This window comes from Propithecus coquereli, unplaced genomic scaffold (assembly GCF_000956105.1).
Source record: "Propithecus coquereli isolate 6110/MARCELLA unplaced genomic scaffold, Pcoq_1.0 Scaffold2, whole genome shotgun sequence".
NCBI classification, from domain to species: Eukaryota; Metazoa; Chordata; class Mammalia; order Primates; family Indriidae; genus Propithecus; species Propithecus coquereli.
Genome location: NW_012144966.1, coordinates 437,341 through 455,630, shown reverse-complemented (window position 1 = coordinate 455,630; position 18,290 = coordinate 437,341). Strand labels below are relative to the sequence as shown.

Here is an 18,290-nt window from a genome sequence, read left to right as displayed (position 1 = left end):
TTCTACTTAATTATCTGATTGTCTCATTTCTCTAATTTAATTGGTTGAAGTCAGTTTTCATTGTATTTGATATCCCTCTCTTTGGAGCATACTCACATAGTGAGTGAATGCCTCAATAATTCTGATAGTGCTGTGTTTTTTCCCCAAAGGAAATAGCTTAATAGTAACTTGCTTTAAATAGCATGTTAAAGTTAAACCTTAGTGACAGTTTCTTGTTTTCAGCTATCCCACGCTTTGTTCCTATGACTCGCCCAACCATCTCTGTTCTCTAGTTTCTGATATTTACCTTAGGCTGTACCTTTGAACCGTTGTGCTACTGTTTTAGATTACTCCCTTCAGTTAATTTTCCTATATTCAAAACTTGGCACTTTGAAAATCCTTTAAGTATTATCTCAGGATTTCCTTATATCCTTTTTAGCCTGCCTCTTCTCATCCCACAACTACTGTCCAAAGCTGATTTCCAAAAAGGAAATCAGCCATTTTATTAGAAACCAGCAGCTCCCAAGACTTCTCTCTCTGGTTGATCTGGTCCGTACTTGGTACTTAGGCAAACATTAATCTCTAAACATAGCTGACAATGTTCAAATCACCATGCAATAGTCTTCCAGTTTAGATTCTTTTATCATTAAGCTGGCTTCTTTTTTCCTTTTTGCCATTAAGGCAATGAATGGCATAGGGAAGCTATGAATGGATGATATGGGAAGACTGCAGCTCATTACTTCAAGCCTGAGGGCACTCAGGGTACTCAGAAGGTATTAGGTATACAGAAAAGAGGGGGCAAGGAAAATCTTGTCCCTTCTATCCTTGTATATTGTGAAGGAGGAGAAAGAAGATAGAGGTAAGGGGATGATCAGAGGTATGTTCCAATTTCTTCTTTTTGGGCTTTGACCCAGGAGGAGGGTGTGTTTTGGTTAAATTGAATGGCAGCTTTTACCCTTCTTAATATTTGAGATTCTTGGAAGGGAATTACCCCTTAGAATGCCCTGTGGGCAGAGGTACTTCAGCATGAACTTGCAGTGTGCATCATGATAAGAAAGGCCAAGAAAAGGCTAGATTTAGCTTCCAGAACTATCCTTTGTTTCAGTGTGGCATGAAGGACATAAAAATAACTACATGTCCCTGCCATGGCACCCACCTATAGTGAGGGACCAGGTGACTTTGCAGAGGAGCCTGCAGAATAGACAGCTTGTGCCATAGCTGAATAGAGGATTATTAAGAGACTAAGAGGAGTCAACAGTGCCTGTGGGAACTGAAGTGAGATCAAGTTAGTAGTGGAGCACAAGCCTGTCTAAGTTGAGAAGAACCAGACTGAATTAGATGAGCTGTAGTTTGTAGCAGCAGAAGCCCTGCGGAACACCTAGATACTTTCTTGGAGAGCAGCAAAGAAAGGTGTAGAAATAGCAGAAATAGAGAATTTATACAAAGGAGCTATTTATCTGACTAAAATTTAGTAGGTGGCTTTAAAGAAAAATCTGGCAAGTGTACTGTTGAGGAAAATCAGATCAAAAATAGAGAAATAAACAAGGTACATTTGTTTGTGAGTAATTTTTCAAAGCCACAACTGTCAACAGAGAAGAGTTTGTAACAACTGAGACTTGGAAATGCTCAAGGTTAAAGCTTCTTCTGTACTGCTGATACCTCCTAAGAGATTTATGGAAGATATCATCATACTTTCCTGTTTCATCCTACAAATGTGACTATAGTTAGAGATGCCATGCTTACAGTTCATGGGGAATCTTGGAAAGCCTTGCTTCTTGCCTCAGTGATATCAGATGAGGAGGTGGGGCCACATGTGGCCTTCTGGATGCTTGAGTGTGGTCTTTTGACTGAATCCAAATTTTACAGAACAAATCCAGAAACACAGCCTGGGCCACTGCATCAACTTTCCAAATCCACCATGGCAGTGCTGGGGGAGGGGCTTGTAGGTTAGTAGCACAAACTGCCCTTGAACAGACAGAGACACCATGGAGCTGATGATGCAAACACTTTAGGATGATCTTGTGGTTGAGCCTCTCTGGATTTCTAGGCCTCTTGCAGATCTCCTCTGCATCCTTGTTTTATTCCAAATACAGCCTGGGCAGGAGGAGAAGGCATCAAGGGATCTATGGTGTGAATGCATTCCTTTTGTGGCATTTATCATAATTATAATATAAATAATATTTGTGCAATTATTTGTTTGCTTATTGTCTCCCCTTCTATACTTTAAACTCTACAGCAAAATCTATATCTGTTGAGCTTTATTCACCAGCTCTTAGCATATACTAGTGAATATTGTCTGAATGAATCAATAATGAATGAATATTAATATTTATTTGCCCATCTATAAATAAATCGAAATTTTATGGTCTGAATTAATTTTTATGGTAAATTACAGCTCCATCCAAGTTTATCTACTAATACTGAATGTAATATTATCCTTTTAGTAGAATGTAGTGAATATATTATACTCAGTGGTGTGCTTGTAAATGCTAACAACCAGTTCTCTGTTAGAAAAAGCTCTGATTGTGGCATTTTCCAATTTCCTCTGTCTAAATACACCCACTGTGGCTGATTTCAAGCTAACCCACATTACTTCATGGAATGTCGAGTTGGGAAGAAGTGTGCAAAATTGGTTCTAGTGAGTCAGTGAACAACACTGAAGTTCTTTAATATCCATGTTCTAGTAATACATTGTTCTTCACATACAAATGATACATATTCAGCAGAACATGTACTTTAAAAAGATTGTGAATTACTAAAGGTAATGCTGTCAACTATAAAAGATAAACTCAAAAAATCTTTGAAGCTCAACATAATAGAAGTTTTTCACCTATGTGAAGTCTACACTGGTGTAGCTGATCAGCTGAGGGTTATCCTCCGAAGAGCTCAGTTAGGTTCTCAGGCTCCTTTTTTCTGTGACTTCTTTATCTCCAAGGTATTGAGTAAAGAGCATGAAATCTCTTTACTAAAAAAAAAAAAAAAAAAAAAAAAAAGAAATTTAAAGGTCGTGGAATTGGCATACATCTTTCTACTTATAATCCAATGGATTATAGAATATAGTTGTAAGGCCATATCTGCACCTAATTATATGGGAAATGTAGTTTTGTAAGAGGAAAAGAAATAAATTTGTTGAGTAACTAACTAGAATCTTCCACAATTTTCTAGTTATGTGCTAGTTATATTGATCAATTTACACTCTTCCACTTTATTTCCTCTCCGACAAATACATACATTTATAAGCTGGTTGATAATGGTTAGAGGTGGAGTCTAATAAATTCTCTTTTCTGTACAGTTAGCTGGATCGTATGAGCTTGGCCTATGGTCTCATTAGCACCAGTCTTTGTATTACTCTATTATTTTTTATCCGTGTTTAGAAGAAAATCACAAACTTTGCAGACCTTTAGATCTATTTAAATTATTGTATGCATCTAACACAACTTTTTTTTGCTTTCTTTGACTATTCAGTGTAATTGTTGTGCTTATCATTTTTGTGGTTTTAAGAAGATATTTGTATTTTCCTTATTTTTTTTCCCTCTCTTTCAACCCCATAAGGATGGTTATGGAATGAAACATATGGTAATAATTGATAAATTTGGGTCATTAGAGATTATTCCCTCTCTTAATATTGCTATATTACTTTTAAAAATTTGGCATATTTAGGACAGAATGTAATAACACCTTATGATTTTGAATCCTGTATGTCTTTGTATTCTTAGGGCCTAGATGTTTTTGCTAATTATGAGGGTCAACAAAACTATTATAATAGGCTCTAGCCATGGAGATTTATAGGCATACATATTTCTGAGATATTTTTAACAGTATTCATCACAAAATACAGTTGAGTGTTAACTTTATTGGTTAAAGGGTTCCATTAGCAAATGTCCTATAATTTTATTCCCAAATTAGTTACAGACATTAATTATTTCATAGCCAATTAAAAAAAGTCATTTCACAGCATGTATATGTGTATGTGTTTGTGAGATGTAGTTCAGTGTCATTAATTTATAAATTAAGTTGCTATGTATATAAAGGGCTGCAAGTAAAAGTGTCAATTCTATATACTATAGTCATGCATAGCTTAATGATGGAGATACAGTTTGAGAAATGCATAATTAGGTGATTTCATCCTGCAAACATCATAGAGTGTACTTACACAAACCTAGATGGTACAGCCTGCTACACACCTAGGCTGTTATGGTAAAGCCTATTTCTCCTAGGCTACGAACCTGTACAGTGTGTCACTGTACTGAGTACTGTAGGCAGTTGTAACACAATGGTAAGTATTTGTGTATCTAAATATATCTAACCATAGAAAAGGTATAGTAAAAAAAGATATTATAATCTTAATGGGATCACTGTTGTATATATAGTCTGTTGTTGACCAAATCGTCATTATGAAGTACATGACTGTACTTGATGTGAGTGGATTTAAGATTCCTGAGATTTATAGATTAATAAATTATTAATCCAAGAGTGGGAAGAGATAGTAAAAAAAGAACAGAAAGGTAACTTGGGTTTAGAATGTGAATATGAAGATAGTAGGAGCCAGCAGTCTAGGAGGCAACAATCTAGTCAGAACGACCAATGTGGCTAGTCCAGGAACTATGAGGAAAACAAAGAAGAACACATGAGGAAAAACAAAGCCCATAGTGCTTCCGAGCCTTTTTCTCATTTTGGGCTACACAGAAATGATACTGAATGTACAATCAATAGTTCACACAAAGGTCAACTTACAAGGCTGCTTGCTGTTGGACTCCTTTGGCCTTACATAGCTACTCTGAGGAGCACACTTGTAACCTATCTAACATGGGAATTTCTGTCTTAGGCTAGTGGTTCTCAAACTTTAGCAAACATCAGAATTACCTGGAGTATTTGGCCCAAATAAATAAATAAATAAATCACAACTGCTGGGCCCTGTCCCAGAGTTTCTGATTCAGTAGGTCTGAGGTGGGACCTGGGAATTTGCACATTTAGTGAGTTCCCAAGTGAGATTGATGCTACTGTCTCAGAGATATTCTTTGAGAATCTCTGCTCTCTAAAAGAGGTTAAGTAACCTGATTACCTTGTGACAAATAATGAAGCAGCAAAAGATTGTTTCTGAGATGATAGTGATTAGATAATTGTGTCACAAACTCATTTCTATTTCATTGTTAATGACCAGGCTCAATAGGATGATATTTTTCAATAGTCTGTGACTTATTCTAGATATATTAATATCTTATATGCATCTAACATAGATTATCACTGAAGCATGAATAGTAATTTGTTTAAAGCAGAAAAATTGAAATTCAAACTTCATGTATTTGTGGTTCTATTATAGTGTGTGCCTTTCACTTTTAAAGGAGATCTGCAATACCTACATTTGTCACAAGATGGCATCAAAAGGCTGAAGATTTTGGTTGACATTTGATTTTTGAGACTACTGTTGGGTTAGATATATTTATATTTCATATCTATTCAAACTAATCATAGAAAAAGAAATTTGAACTATGAAGTATTTATTTTTACAAGATTTGAGTGAGATATTGGTATTTTCATGTCAAAAATGCTTTCTTATTTACTTATAAAAATAGGCACTATATTGATGTTATTGATGACTAATTCTTTTGGAAATTGATGAAACAAATACTGGTGTAATAATATCAAATATCTTATCATATTATTACCAGAAGAACTTCAAAAACATTCAATTTAGCAAACATTTAGAAGATCTTACTATTCTATGATCTATAAAGTCTTACTGTGCTGGTATAAGATATAGTCCATGCCTCCAGTGAGTTTCAAATTTAGTTGAGGAAAACAGAAACGAATATATACAATTCAATGAGAGGACAAAATAATTAAAAAGTCATCAAGTACGATGTTGTGTGATAAGACTTGTACAAATAATATGAACTGGAATGATGGAGAGTTAAAGAAAAAATTTAAATGGTATTTTACAAAAACCTCCTTGTATTGGTTGAAAACACATTGTTGAACCTTTCTTTTACTGTGATTATCTATAGTGTTATAATTTATTTAAATGTGAGAAACTGTTTAGCAACCTAGAGGGCTATGTAAGATTCATTTATTGACATAAAATTTCAGCAAACACTCTCTTGAAATATGAACTCACATTTTATTTCATGACAATATGATTTTTTTTCCTGATTAATTAAAAAGGGTTTTTCAGAAGAAGATGAAAGGTTTTCTGGTCACAAAGACATTAATTATAATATACTTAGATTTCTGGAGTCTTAAAAACATATCTATTAAAAAATCAAAATTAGAATGGCCATTAATGGGGGCTGTGGGAAGGGAAAAGGGTTGATGCTGTTTAATGGGTGTACAGAGTTTCTGTTTTGGAAGAAAGTTTTGGAGATGTTTCACAACAATGTGAATATGTTTAACACTACTGAAGTGTGTACTTAAAAATGGTTAAGATGGTAAATTTTGTGTTATATGTTTTGTACCACAATAAAAAAAATCAAATGTCTTACTACAAATTATGAACAATTAATAGGTTTTTATTGAGGATCAACAATGTTAAGTAGCCCTTAGGAACTACTTAAAAGAAATAAAAATGCCTTTAAGCATGTAATGTAAGATTAACCTAATATTAACAGCTAATTTGCTAGAAGTCTAATATATACCAGGTAATGCACTAGACATTTTATATAAATTATTTCTAATCTTCAGTCCTCAAAACAATACAGGAAAATAGGTATCATCATCTTTATTCCCGCCCCCCTTTTTTTTTGGGACCGTGTCTTGCTCTGTCGCTCTAGAGTGCAGTGGCATCATCACAGCTCACTGCAACCTTAAACTCATGGGCTCAAGTGATCCTCCTGTCTCAGCCTCCCAAGTAGCTGGGACTATAGGCGGTCGCCATCACACCTGGCTAAGTTTTCTATTTTTAGTAGAGATGGAGTCTCGCTCTTGCTCAGGCTGATCTTGAACTCCTGGCCTCGAGCAATCCTCCTGCCTCAGCCTCCCAGAGTGCTAGGATTACAGGCGTAAGCCATTGCACCCAGCCATTATTTCCCTATTTTACCATTAAGGAAACTAAGTTTTATAGATACGAAGGTTTAGTACCTTGTTGAAGATTGCTAAGTTTCTAATCTTGGAGTTGGTATTTAAAGCCAACTGTCTAGCTTCAAAATCCATTTTCTGTATATTACACCATGCCTCTAATTTAAATAAAAAATAAAGAATACAAATGAGCAATCAGTAATTTGTCACTCTAATTTGGTATTTCTACTGTATATTAAATGTTGTCTATTTTGTTAGAATTATTCTGACAAAATTAAAGGAAAAGATAAATTGTTTAATTTATGGCAGTAGATAATTTGGATTACTTCAGAAGGATAACCATGTAATTTTTTGTTGGCTTGAATTTTTGTCTCTCTTTTTGTTTGTTTTTAACTTTTGGGAACACTAATTTCTTTTCCCTATGTCTTCATGTACAGGTTATGTGGGTATGTAATTTGTGCCGAAAACAACAAGAAATCCTCACTAAATCAGGAGCGTGGTTTTATAATAGTGGATCTAATACCCCACAGCAACCTGACCAAAAGGTTCTTCGAGGACTGAGAAATGAGGAGGCTCCTCAGGAGAAGAAAGCAAAACTACATGAGCAGGCCCAGTTCCAAGGACCCTCAGGTGACTTATCTGTACCTGCAGTGGAGAAAAGTCGATCTCATGGGCTCACAAGACAGGATTCTATTAAAAATGGGTCAGGCGTGAAGCACCAAATTGCCAGTGACATAGCTTCAGACAGGTAAACATTTTGTTTACTTTTTAGGTAAATGTATTCTTTTTAATCTTCATTCCAAACTGAAATAAAAATACGTGAAATGTTTAGGCAACAGTGAGAAGCCTAAATGTAATGTAAATTTTCATATGTTTTTTGTAAATGCCATATGTGATGTTCAGGACTTAGAGCTGTGATAGGTTTGAACTATCTTAAGTTTGATGTGGGAATGTTAGGTTATCAGATAGATTTCCGAGAATAAACAAGTGAAATAAAACAGGGAACTTACATAGGAGGTTACTGTCATAGGAAAGGAGCGCTGGGAATGAAGAAGAGTTGATTTTAAGACACTTTATGCAGCTCGAATTGATGGGACTAACTGGAAGTGGGAGTTAAGAGAATGGAGGAGGTTAACAATACCTCCAAAGGTTCTATCCTGGGCTGAAGGGTGATGTGGATTTTGAAGCAAGTAAATGCATATCAAACAGCGGGTTTATAGTGAAGTTTCACGAGATGGATATATCCATGGGCTAACTCTTGTAACTATTTTGACTTAGTTCTATGAGTTTGTGTATGTTTAAAGGGTAAGACTCTTAAAAATAGTATATAGAGTTCTTAATTTCTTCCTTTGGAAGGGGGGAAAGGAAAGATTTTCATGGGAAGATTATTTTTCTATACCTATTACTCTGTTTGAATACAATATATTTTAAAAGTGTGATTTATACTATTTCTATTGCTCAGAAGTGGCAGGTGCATTTCTACATGAATAAGTACAAAAGTCATGCATTTCTGTAAAAACAAATATAAATTGTACTTACAGCATGGTGGTATCAGTTATAAGTAAGACAATTGGGAGTCACTTTAGATAGTGCCTAAAGTTATCATCTTGTTGTGTTGCTATGTCTTGAGAGAATAATAAAATGATGGCTGCACCAGTTCTTTTGCAAAGTAGTAAAAGTAAAAGAGAACATTTAATCCTATCTTTGGGGAAAACCGTGGTGGTTTCATGGCTGGAATACTGTTTACACGTCTCAGGATAATATATCAGGAACTCAAGATTTTAAGGTTAGAGGACTGTCTTAAATTGAGATCCATCTTAAGATGAAAAAGATTTGAGTGCAGTTTTATCTTGAAGGCAATCCCAGATACCCCCTATAGGGGAAGGTTAAAACCATTCAGTTAATACAAAACACAATACTGGGTGCATTCAAGAACTGGTTACCTCTTTTGGCAATTGTGTTAATCTTAAGGGGGCTTCTGGGAGACAAGGTAGAATGACCTCAGAGTTAACCCACATAACGGGCAAGGAAGCTAGAGTATTTATCCATCAACTCTCCTTTGATATTGGTGCAGGGGTTGTTAATTCTCTGGGACTTACTGGCCACGCGTGTGCCTGTAGCAGCGAAAGTATTCAGACACTGAGTGTCTGTCACAAATGCTTACAGTAAGAAGACTGCTGTATAGGAAATGGTGAACGATTTGGCAATGTGGATGGGATAGATGCTGGCAGTATCGGCTACTGGAAGTACCTAAAATGACAACTATAATGGTCAAAGTATATGAAAAAAATGGAAAGGTAATAACCAGTGGAGATAGAATTTTAAAAAAATGAATGAATAAATGAACAAGTAAAATGGATAATGGGAACATAGACCCATTCTTTAAAAGCTAGGTAGCTGTATGACATAGCTTTTTTGGAGCTTAGAGAGTCAGGTTTAGGAAGAAGAAAAGGAAATACTAAAATGTTAGGTCACATAATAGAATATTAATTTTTGGAATGCATTTCTTTAGGAAGTTGTGCACACTAAAAATAAATTCAGTAGAATATGTCTGACTAGAGATGTCAGATGCCTGTTCTCCTCAGGAAAAAGAACCGAAGTTACAAGTGAATAATCATAACTTGAATAGAATATCAAGAGGAGAGTGCTAGAACATAGCAGAGAATTCATGGGAAGAAACTGGGGCACAGAAAAAGAAGGAAGCAAGAGGCTGGCAGAGATCAGGTGGGAACCTTGGGGACTTGGTATTTTGTGGGAGTGTTTTGGCTCTCCTTTCACCCACGGTGGACTGCTGGTATCCAAACTGTTGGAGAGCTCCTCTGCCCTCAAAAAACCAAACTGGTGTGGGCAGCAATTTGGGGACATCTTGAGGGCATTGTACCAGACTGCAAACTTAGGCTGGGTGGCTCGAACTCCCCCTGGATTTGAGCATCGGCAGCAGGGCGCCATACTTGGGATGCAGCCATCAGGGGACTGTGTCCTGCCCAGGAAGCCTCAGCCCTTGTGTGTCTACATCACAGGTGTCCCCATTGACATTCTCCAGTGCCTGCTTGGAGGGTGGCATCTGCACAAGGCTGGCTGGACTCAAGGGAGCTAGAGGGTTGCCTGTGGTCTAGCTCTCAGGGAGTACTTCTCCTAAGGGAAGGGAGAGTGTAGCAAACCAAGCGAACACCCTCCTGGAACTAAGGAAACCAGAGTGTGTGCTTTCCTGAGCTGAGAACTCCCTGCTTGTGTGCTGGGAATGGCAGTGCTGCTTCCATCAGAGACACAAACGCTGTGCTTGGCTCTGCCAGGGAGGAGTATAATTCCATCTTGCCAGCCAAGCAGCCTCAGTGCTTAGGCCCAGATGTGGACCAGGGTACTTCCCTCTGGTGCAGACACATCTGTGGCTGATCCCACGGGAAAGTTGGCACAGCCATGCTGGATGGCCTTTCTGGGCCCCATAGGGGTGATTGCATCCTCACTGGCAGTGTGGTCACCTGGCCTGGGCTTGTGTGAAAGGCAGGGCCCCCATCCTACCTCTACATTGAGTGGCAGTGTTCCTGCAGCGGTGAGCAGGAGAGCTGGGGAGCTTTGTATTTTTGGCTGAGAGAGGAGGCTTTGCACCGCAGCCATTTTGGCAGTGAGCCACAGGGCAGGTGTCTTTTATGACTTTTATGACATTGCAGCCTAGAGATAGACAGCAGTGTCCGATCGAACTGAGCTTCCTGAGTGCTGGGATGGGGTTGTGACAGGTGTGACAGGGAAACAAATTGCGTTCCTGCCCGCTGGCTGTGGTGCTATGGCAGCCCCCTCCCCGCCATGCTAAGACCTTGGTATGTTTCACCAGGAGATCTCCCACTACCCTTGTCAGGGGCTGGTGCTTGCTCATGCCACTGGAGGACCCCAAGGTAGGCTTGCCTGGTCCAGGTCCGCCCAGCTTCTGCCCCTAACCTAACCCCTAGATGAGCAAGGAGCTCAGGCTACTGTGCATTGAACAGACCAGCCCATTGCCTGCAACAATTGAGAGCTTCTTATGGTAAACAAAGATCAAGTATAAACCCAACTACTACTGCTATCACCGCCTGGCATGGAGGTTGAACTGCACAACCCAATGCAAAATCCACTGACACAAGTACACAGGGCTTAGGAGCAAGATAAACTACTTGAGACCTTTGCTGGCCCCTCAGGAGGCAGTGAGCATACTCATATGACCAGGACACCGCTATTACAATCAGCATTTGAGATAACCACCACACTAAGGTTATCTGCAACCAAGGAATTCATACAGAGTCTTTGTCACTGAAAGCACCCAGAAACAAAATCAAACAACCCTACACAACATACAATATAGTCACATCCTAAAGGGAAAAAAAATCCTGTCCAAATGAAAGTAAATTCAAAAATAAGCAGAAGATTTAATTTCTCCAGATGAGAGGAGCATAACAATTCTGGAGGTATGAAAAAACAGTGTGATGACACCCCAGTGGATCATACTAACGACTCTCTTGTCAATGGATCTTAACCAGGCCATGTGTGATGGCTTACACCTATAATCCCAGCACTTTGAGAGGCTGAGGCAGGAGAATCACTTGAAGCCAAGAGTATTAGAACAGGTTGGGCAACACAGTGATACTCTGTCTTTACAAAATATATTTTTAAAAATTTAGCTGGGCATGTTGGCATGTTCCTGTAGTCCCAGCTACTCGGGAAGCTGAGGCAGGATGATCACTGGAGCTCAGGCATTTGAGGTTGCAGTAAGCTGTGATCGTGCCACTGCACTCCACCTGGGCAACAGAATGAGATCCTGTCCCTTTAAAAAAAAAGGAGGGGTTGGTAACCAAATTGAAACTTTTGAAATGTCAGATACAGAATTTAAAATAATGATTTTAAAGAGGCCCAACAGAAATCTGAAAATCAACATAAGAAATCAGAAAATCAATTCAGGATATGAATGAAAAATTTACCAAAAACATATAGATATTTTTAAAAAAACTTCTGGAAATGAAAAATTCGTTGAAAAAATTACAAAATACAGTTGAAAGCTTTACCAATAGAATAGACCAAGCAGAAGAAAGAATCTCAGAATTTGAAGACAAGTCTTTCAAATTAATCCAGTCAGACAAAAATAAAGAAAAAGAACTTTAAAAAATGAGCAAATCCTTCAAGAAGTATGGGTTTATTTAAAATGTTCAAACCTACAAATCATAGGTATTCCCAACGGAGAAGAAAAAGCAAAAAATTTGGAAAACTTATTTGAGGAAATATTGAGGAAAACTTCCCTAGTCTTGCTAGAAACTTAGACATACAGATGCAAGAGGCTAACAGAACTCCAGGGAAATACACTGAAACTTACGAGTCTTACTAAACAATTACACAAATGTGGCTACAAAGCAACTAGATAACAATTAACATTATGGCAAGAACATTATGGCAGTAATTACCATTTGATCCAGCAATCTGGGTATCTACCCAAAGGAAAAGAAATCATTATATCAAAAAGATACCTGTGCCCATATGTTTATCGCAGTACTATATTCACAGTAGCAAAGATATGGAATCAGCCAAGTGTACATCATTGGGTGACTGGATAAAGAAAATGCAGTATACACACACACACACACACACACACACACACACACACACACACACACATATATACCATGGAATGCTACTCAGCCATAAAAACAAATGGAATCATGTCATTTGTAGCAACCTGGATAGAACTGGAGGCCATTATCTTAAGTGAAATAATTTACTGATAGAAAGTCAAATACCACATTTCTCACTTATAAGAGGGAGCTAAATAATGTGTACAAATGGACATAGAGAATGGAATAATAGACATTGGAGACTCAGAAGGGTGAGGGAGTGGGAGGGTGGAAGGTGTGTGAGGAAAGAAAAATTACTTAATGAGTACAATGTACACTACACTGAAAGTCCAGACTTCACCACTGTGCACTATATCCATGTAAGAAAACTGCACTTGTACCCTCTTAAATCTATAAAATAAAAAAATTTTTTTCTTTTGCCTGGCCACTATTACTAATAAATGCATACTTAATGACTCGAAGTATCCTGTAATTATATACTTCCTTTCTGAACCTCCAAAAGTCAAACCAACAGCTCCTTTTGTTCATAAAAATTACTTTTAGTCAGAGAAATTGGGAGTTTAATATCAGATTTGATAGTTATGCCTAGAAAATGAAGTTGGTTATAATTTGTATAAACTTTCATTTGGGAAATACTTTCTCTTCAAGAATAATTTAATTCTCCTTTTCATAAGCAAAAAAGAGCATTTATTTTAATTTTAAATAAAGATTCTACAGTAATTTATTAGGCATGTGCCTATAGCCAGTAATTCTTTCCCCTACAGCAAGGGGTCAGCAAACTATGTCCATGAGCCAAATTTGGCTTGGCCTCCCCACTTTTTTTTTTGTAAATAAAATTTTACTGGAACGCAGCCACATCTATTCATTTATTTCTTGTCTGTGGTTGCTTTTGGCTGCAGTTCCATAGGTAAGTTGTCATAAGAGATCACATGGGCCTCAAAGCCCAAAATATTCACTCTTTGACCTTTTAGAGAAAAAGTTTGCCATTCTCTGCCCTAGAGAGTAGTTAGTTCTCTTTGTGCTGTGGAAACTTCTTTCTTTGTCTATCTTTTGTCACCATTTAAATTATTTCAGTTAAGCCTGTTTTCTTGTTCTCCTCTCTCTTACCTTTATCAGCTTCTAGCTTCTTTTTCTCTGTCTCTCTCTCTTCTTTCATGTCAGAATGGGTCTTCTAGCAGTATTTGAATTGAATGGTGAAGTGGAGCTAATGATAAGGAATATAAGTTCAATTTAAAGTATTACTAATTTGTTTCTTCAATACCATTCAGAAATTGAAGGCCTTCAGTTCAATTAAATTTAAATCTCTATGGACTTAGAACTATATTTGATAAATAGAAAAGTATGTTACATGTTTCTTTCTTTTAAGGAGCTTTCATCTGTAACTGCATGCTATGGTAGTTTTGACCTGTTATATGACTTGTTACTTCTCTCACAGGTCTTAGCACAGTGCTTTACAGATAGGCCCTTGTTGAATGAATGAGTATCAAATTGGCCCTAGACCTTAGCTTAGAGTAAGTGAATATTTACTTAATTAATTTATTTATAAAAATTGCAAATCTTTTATCAACTTAGATGCAAAATATTGTTGAGTTTCAAATATGCTTTTTATTTCAAAATAACTTGTGAAACACATTTTTAAAACTGTATTTTTTTGATAGCGAAAATAAAATTAGTGAAAAACTAAATTAAGATGTTTAAATGTTTGAAAACATTTAGTTGATGTTTCTTACACCTGAAATTATTTAACACTGGATGCTTCATAATATTCATAATTGAAAATTAGTGAAATTTAGGAAAGTTTTTTATGCAAAATTTTACTCTTTATTTACTTAGTACTTCATAGAACATTTGAAGAAGTTAATAAGAAATATCATGGCTAATTTGTATGCTGGAAGAGAAAGAAAGAACTGGAAGTCAGAAGACCTAGGCCCTGTTCTTATCTCTTCTCCATACTGTTAACATTTGTAGATGTATATCTTTTCTGTTCCCCAGTTTTCGCATTTTTGACATAGGAAAAGTAGTCTACAAGATCTTGCAAAGACTTCTAGTTATAAAATTCTTTGTTATATTGTATTTTAAGGTCCTCTGCTATGGGATAGACTTAAAGGCATTTTCTTCCACTATTTTCTCCTCTTCTATATTTAGTAGTATTGTGTTAAATTAATACAGGATTATCTTCATTTACATTGTAATAATTGTTATAAGTCATTTATGCAATAGATATTTATTGAATTTCAATATTGTATTTGTTTTTACATTTTACTGCTTAAATTATGACACTTAATGGAAGTACTGAGAGTTATAAAAATATAAAGTGATTATCTTGGATCTAAACTGTAAAGTTGTAAGGCAGGTTAAGTATGATAAATATTTAGCAGTTTGATAAGGACCATCATTTCCTTATTGCCTGATACTTATGACTTTCCAAGTCTCTTTGTGACATTTGATTATTTTAACATAAAAGTAATAATTAAAATATGTGCTTAATACTGTTGCTTCTAATATAGATGTAACGGTAGTGCCTGGATTTACCCTTATGGAATAAGGCATAAATAAATAACATGAAATAAAAGGCATCCAGATAGAAAAGAAAGAAATAATACCATATTCACAGAGAACATCATTGTTTATATAAAAATTAAAAGAATCTATAAAATTGTTATCAGAAGTAATAAGTGAGTTTAGCAGGGTTATAGGATATAAGGTCAATATTTGATAACCATTTGTATTTATAAATACTAGCAAGGAACAACTTGGAAATGGAAATTAACAAAAACATTTTTAAGAGCATTAAAAATACAAAATACATTTACACTAGCACCAAAAAATGAAGTACTTAGGTATAAATCTAACATAATATACACTGGATCTGTATACTGAAAACAGTGGAATGAACACTGGTGAAAGAAATAAATGAAAGTTTGAATAAATGGAAAGATAAACTGTGTTCATGGATTACAGGACTCCATTTTGTTAATATGTCATTTCTCCCTAATTTGATCTATATGTACAGGTTCTAAAATTCAAATAGAAATGTTTGAAATAACCAAAACAGCATGTAAAAAGAACAAAGTTAGAGGCCTAATGCTACCTGATTTGAATACTTTTATCAGTCTGCAGTAATCAAAACAATATGATACTGGCATAAAGACAGACAAATAGATCAGTGAAACAGAATGGAGAATCTATATATAGACCCATCTGTATATTAACTAATTTTTGGCAAAGGTGCAAAGGCATCAACACAGAAAGGATAGTGTTCTCAACGAATGGTACTGGAACAATTTAACATTAATATGAAAACAAAAAGTTTGAAGCTTACTTTTTTACTATATAAAAAATTAACTGACAATGGATCATAGACCTAAATATAAAACCTAAAGGTATAAAAAACTTCTTGAAGAAAATATAGGAGAGGCTGGGTGCGGTGGCTCATGCCTGTAATCCTAGCACTCTGTGAGGCCGAGGTGGGAGGATCCCTTGAGCTCAGGAGTTCAAGACCAGCCTGAGCAAGAGTGAGACCCTGTCTCTGTTATAAATAGAAAAAAAATTAGCTGGGCATCATGGTGTGCGCCTGTAGTCCCAGCTACTTGGGAGGCTGAGTCAGGAGGATCACTTGAGCCCAGGAGTTTGAGGTTGCTGTGAGCTAGGCTTACACCATGGCACTCTACTCAGGGTAATGGAGTGAGACATTGTCTCCAAAAAACAATATTTGACCTTTGATCTTGGTTTAGGCAAAAACTATAAAACTTTTAGGAGGAACTAGAGGAGAACATCTTTCAGACTTTAGGGTAAGCAATGATTTTTTAGACAAGACAAAGAAAGCACTAATTATAAAAGGAAAAAAACCCAACTAATTATAGTAGATTTCATCAAAATAAAAACTTTTGTTCATCAAAAGACACTGTTAAGAAACTATATAACCAAGTTATATTTCCAGAAATTTTAAGAAAAAAATATTTGCTTATTGCTTAAAATAGGCTTAAAAAGGAATACAAAGCACCCTTAAAATACAATAATTTAAAATAACTCTAAAATGTACAAAAAATTGGAATAGACTGTTCACAAAAAATATATGAATGGCTAATAAACACAAGGAGAAGTGTCCTATGTATTTAGTTATTTAAGAAGTACAAATTGAGACTACAGTGAGATACTTTGATGCACCTGCTAGGAAAGCTATGATTTAAAACAACAACAAACATGACAACACTTCATTGTTTGTGAGGATTTAGAGGAATTTGACTTCTGATAACTTGCTAGTCAGGGTTTAAAACATGTAAAATGGAATAAGCATTTTAGAGAAGTGTTTGACAGATTCTTATAAAATTAATATACACTTAATCTTGTGACCTACCAATTCTACTCCTAGGTATTTCCTTAAAAGAAATGAAATCATATGTCTATAAAATCTTGTATATTAATGTTTGTAGCAGATTTATTCATAGGACCACCAAAATGGAAGCTTCCCATATGTCCATCAACAGGAGAATTGTGCATTCAAATAAATGTATTATTCATCAATAAAATGAGGGAACTATTTACATGCACAGAAACATGGATAAATCTAAACATTGTCATTGTGCTCAGTGGAAGAAAGGAGACACAAAAGAGTACATTTACATGAAGGTCAAGAAGAGACAAAACAAATCTGTAAAGAAGAAATCATAATGATGCTTTTCTTAAGGGAACTTTTGGGGTGATGGGAATGTTCTGTATCTTCACAGGGATATGAATTACTAGTTGATGTATTCGTCAATAGCTATTGCAGTGTTAACACTTAAGATTTGTGTACTTTTTACTGCATGTAAAATATATTTCAGTAAAAAAAATTAAAAGGGAATTATGTGCAGGATTTTTTGCTACATTTTAGAATTTTTGGTTTTATTGAAATTTTATTGATACTAAATGTTTAAGACTTATTGTGAAATTGGATCAGAAATAACGACGTTTTCTTCATAATCAACATTTTAACAATGGCTCTTTTCAGTAGATTCAGAGATGCCTATATTTATAGAATGCTGGTAGTGAGGCTAGAACCAAACTATTTGTATTTAGAATTTACTACATGTGGATTACATATGGTTTATGGACTATCTATGCTTCATATTTCCATGAGCTATCCTATGAAACTGTGACATAATTCTCATGAATCTTATTCTAAGTGGTTATCTGAGATATGTAGTGAGAAAAAATAGCATGAACATGAGTGAAATAAGATAAAAAGATGTAAATGGAAATAATTTTTTAAAGGGAATTAAAGTATAGTTAAGAAAGATTAAACTATAAAGAGCTAAGGAACTAGAAAAGATAAAACTCTGATGGTTGCCTTAGGAGAAAAAAGAATCTTAATAACTTGGAAGCAAATGGCCTTATAACCTTTATTTCCAGATATTTCTTCTTATAATTTTTAGAATATCAGATGAAACAAAAAGGGAACAAAGTTGGTTATCTATTTGGTGCCACTTTCAGTGAATTATGCACATTCGATAAACGCTTGGTAGACATGATGAATGAGTGAAAGCTGTAATATTTGATACTAATGTCTTTAACATGACTGATGTCCTTTCTGCAGTATATTTATTTATCTTTTATTGACGGAATCATCGATCCATAGACTTGAAGATATATAATAACCTGTTCTCATATAGCCAATGCTTAAGAGACTTCCTTATTTGTAAGAGTATGATATGAGCTCTGAAAGACAAA

General features: G+C 35.7%; 1 protein-coding gene across 1 annotated transcript in view; it reads left to right on the top strand.

Moving 5' to 3' along the window:
* The window catches only part of LOC105809674 (regulating synaptic membrane exocytosis protein 2), a gene marked incomplete at its 3' end in the record, with an annotated part of 659,796 nt that overhangs the window by 222,356 nt on the left and 419,150 nt on the right, over positions 1 to 18,290 (top strand). Inside the window, exon 3 of the mRNA XM_012643523.1 lies at positions 7,428 to 7,738. Coding sequence (XP_012498977.1) covers positions 7,428 to 7,738 — 311 coding nt within the window. The remainder of the gene's footprint in view (positions 1 to 7,427; positions 7,739 to 18,290) is intronic.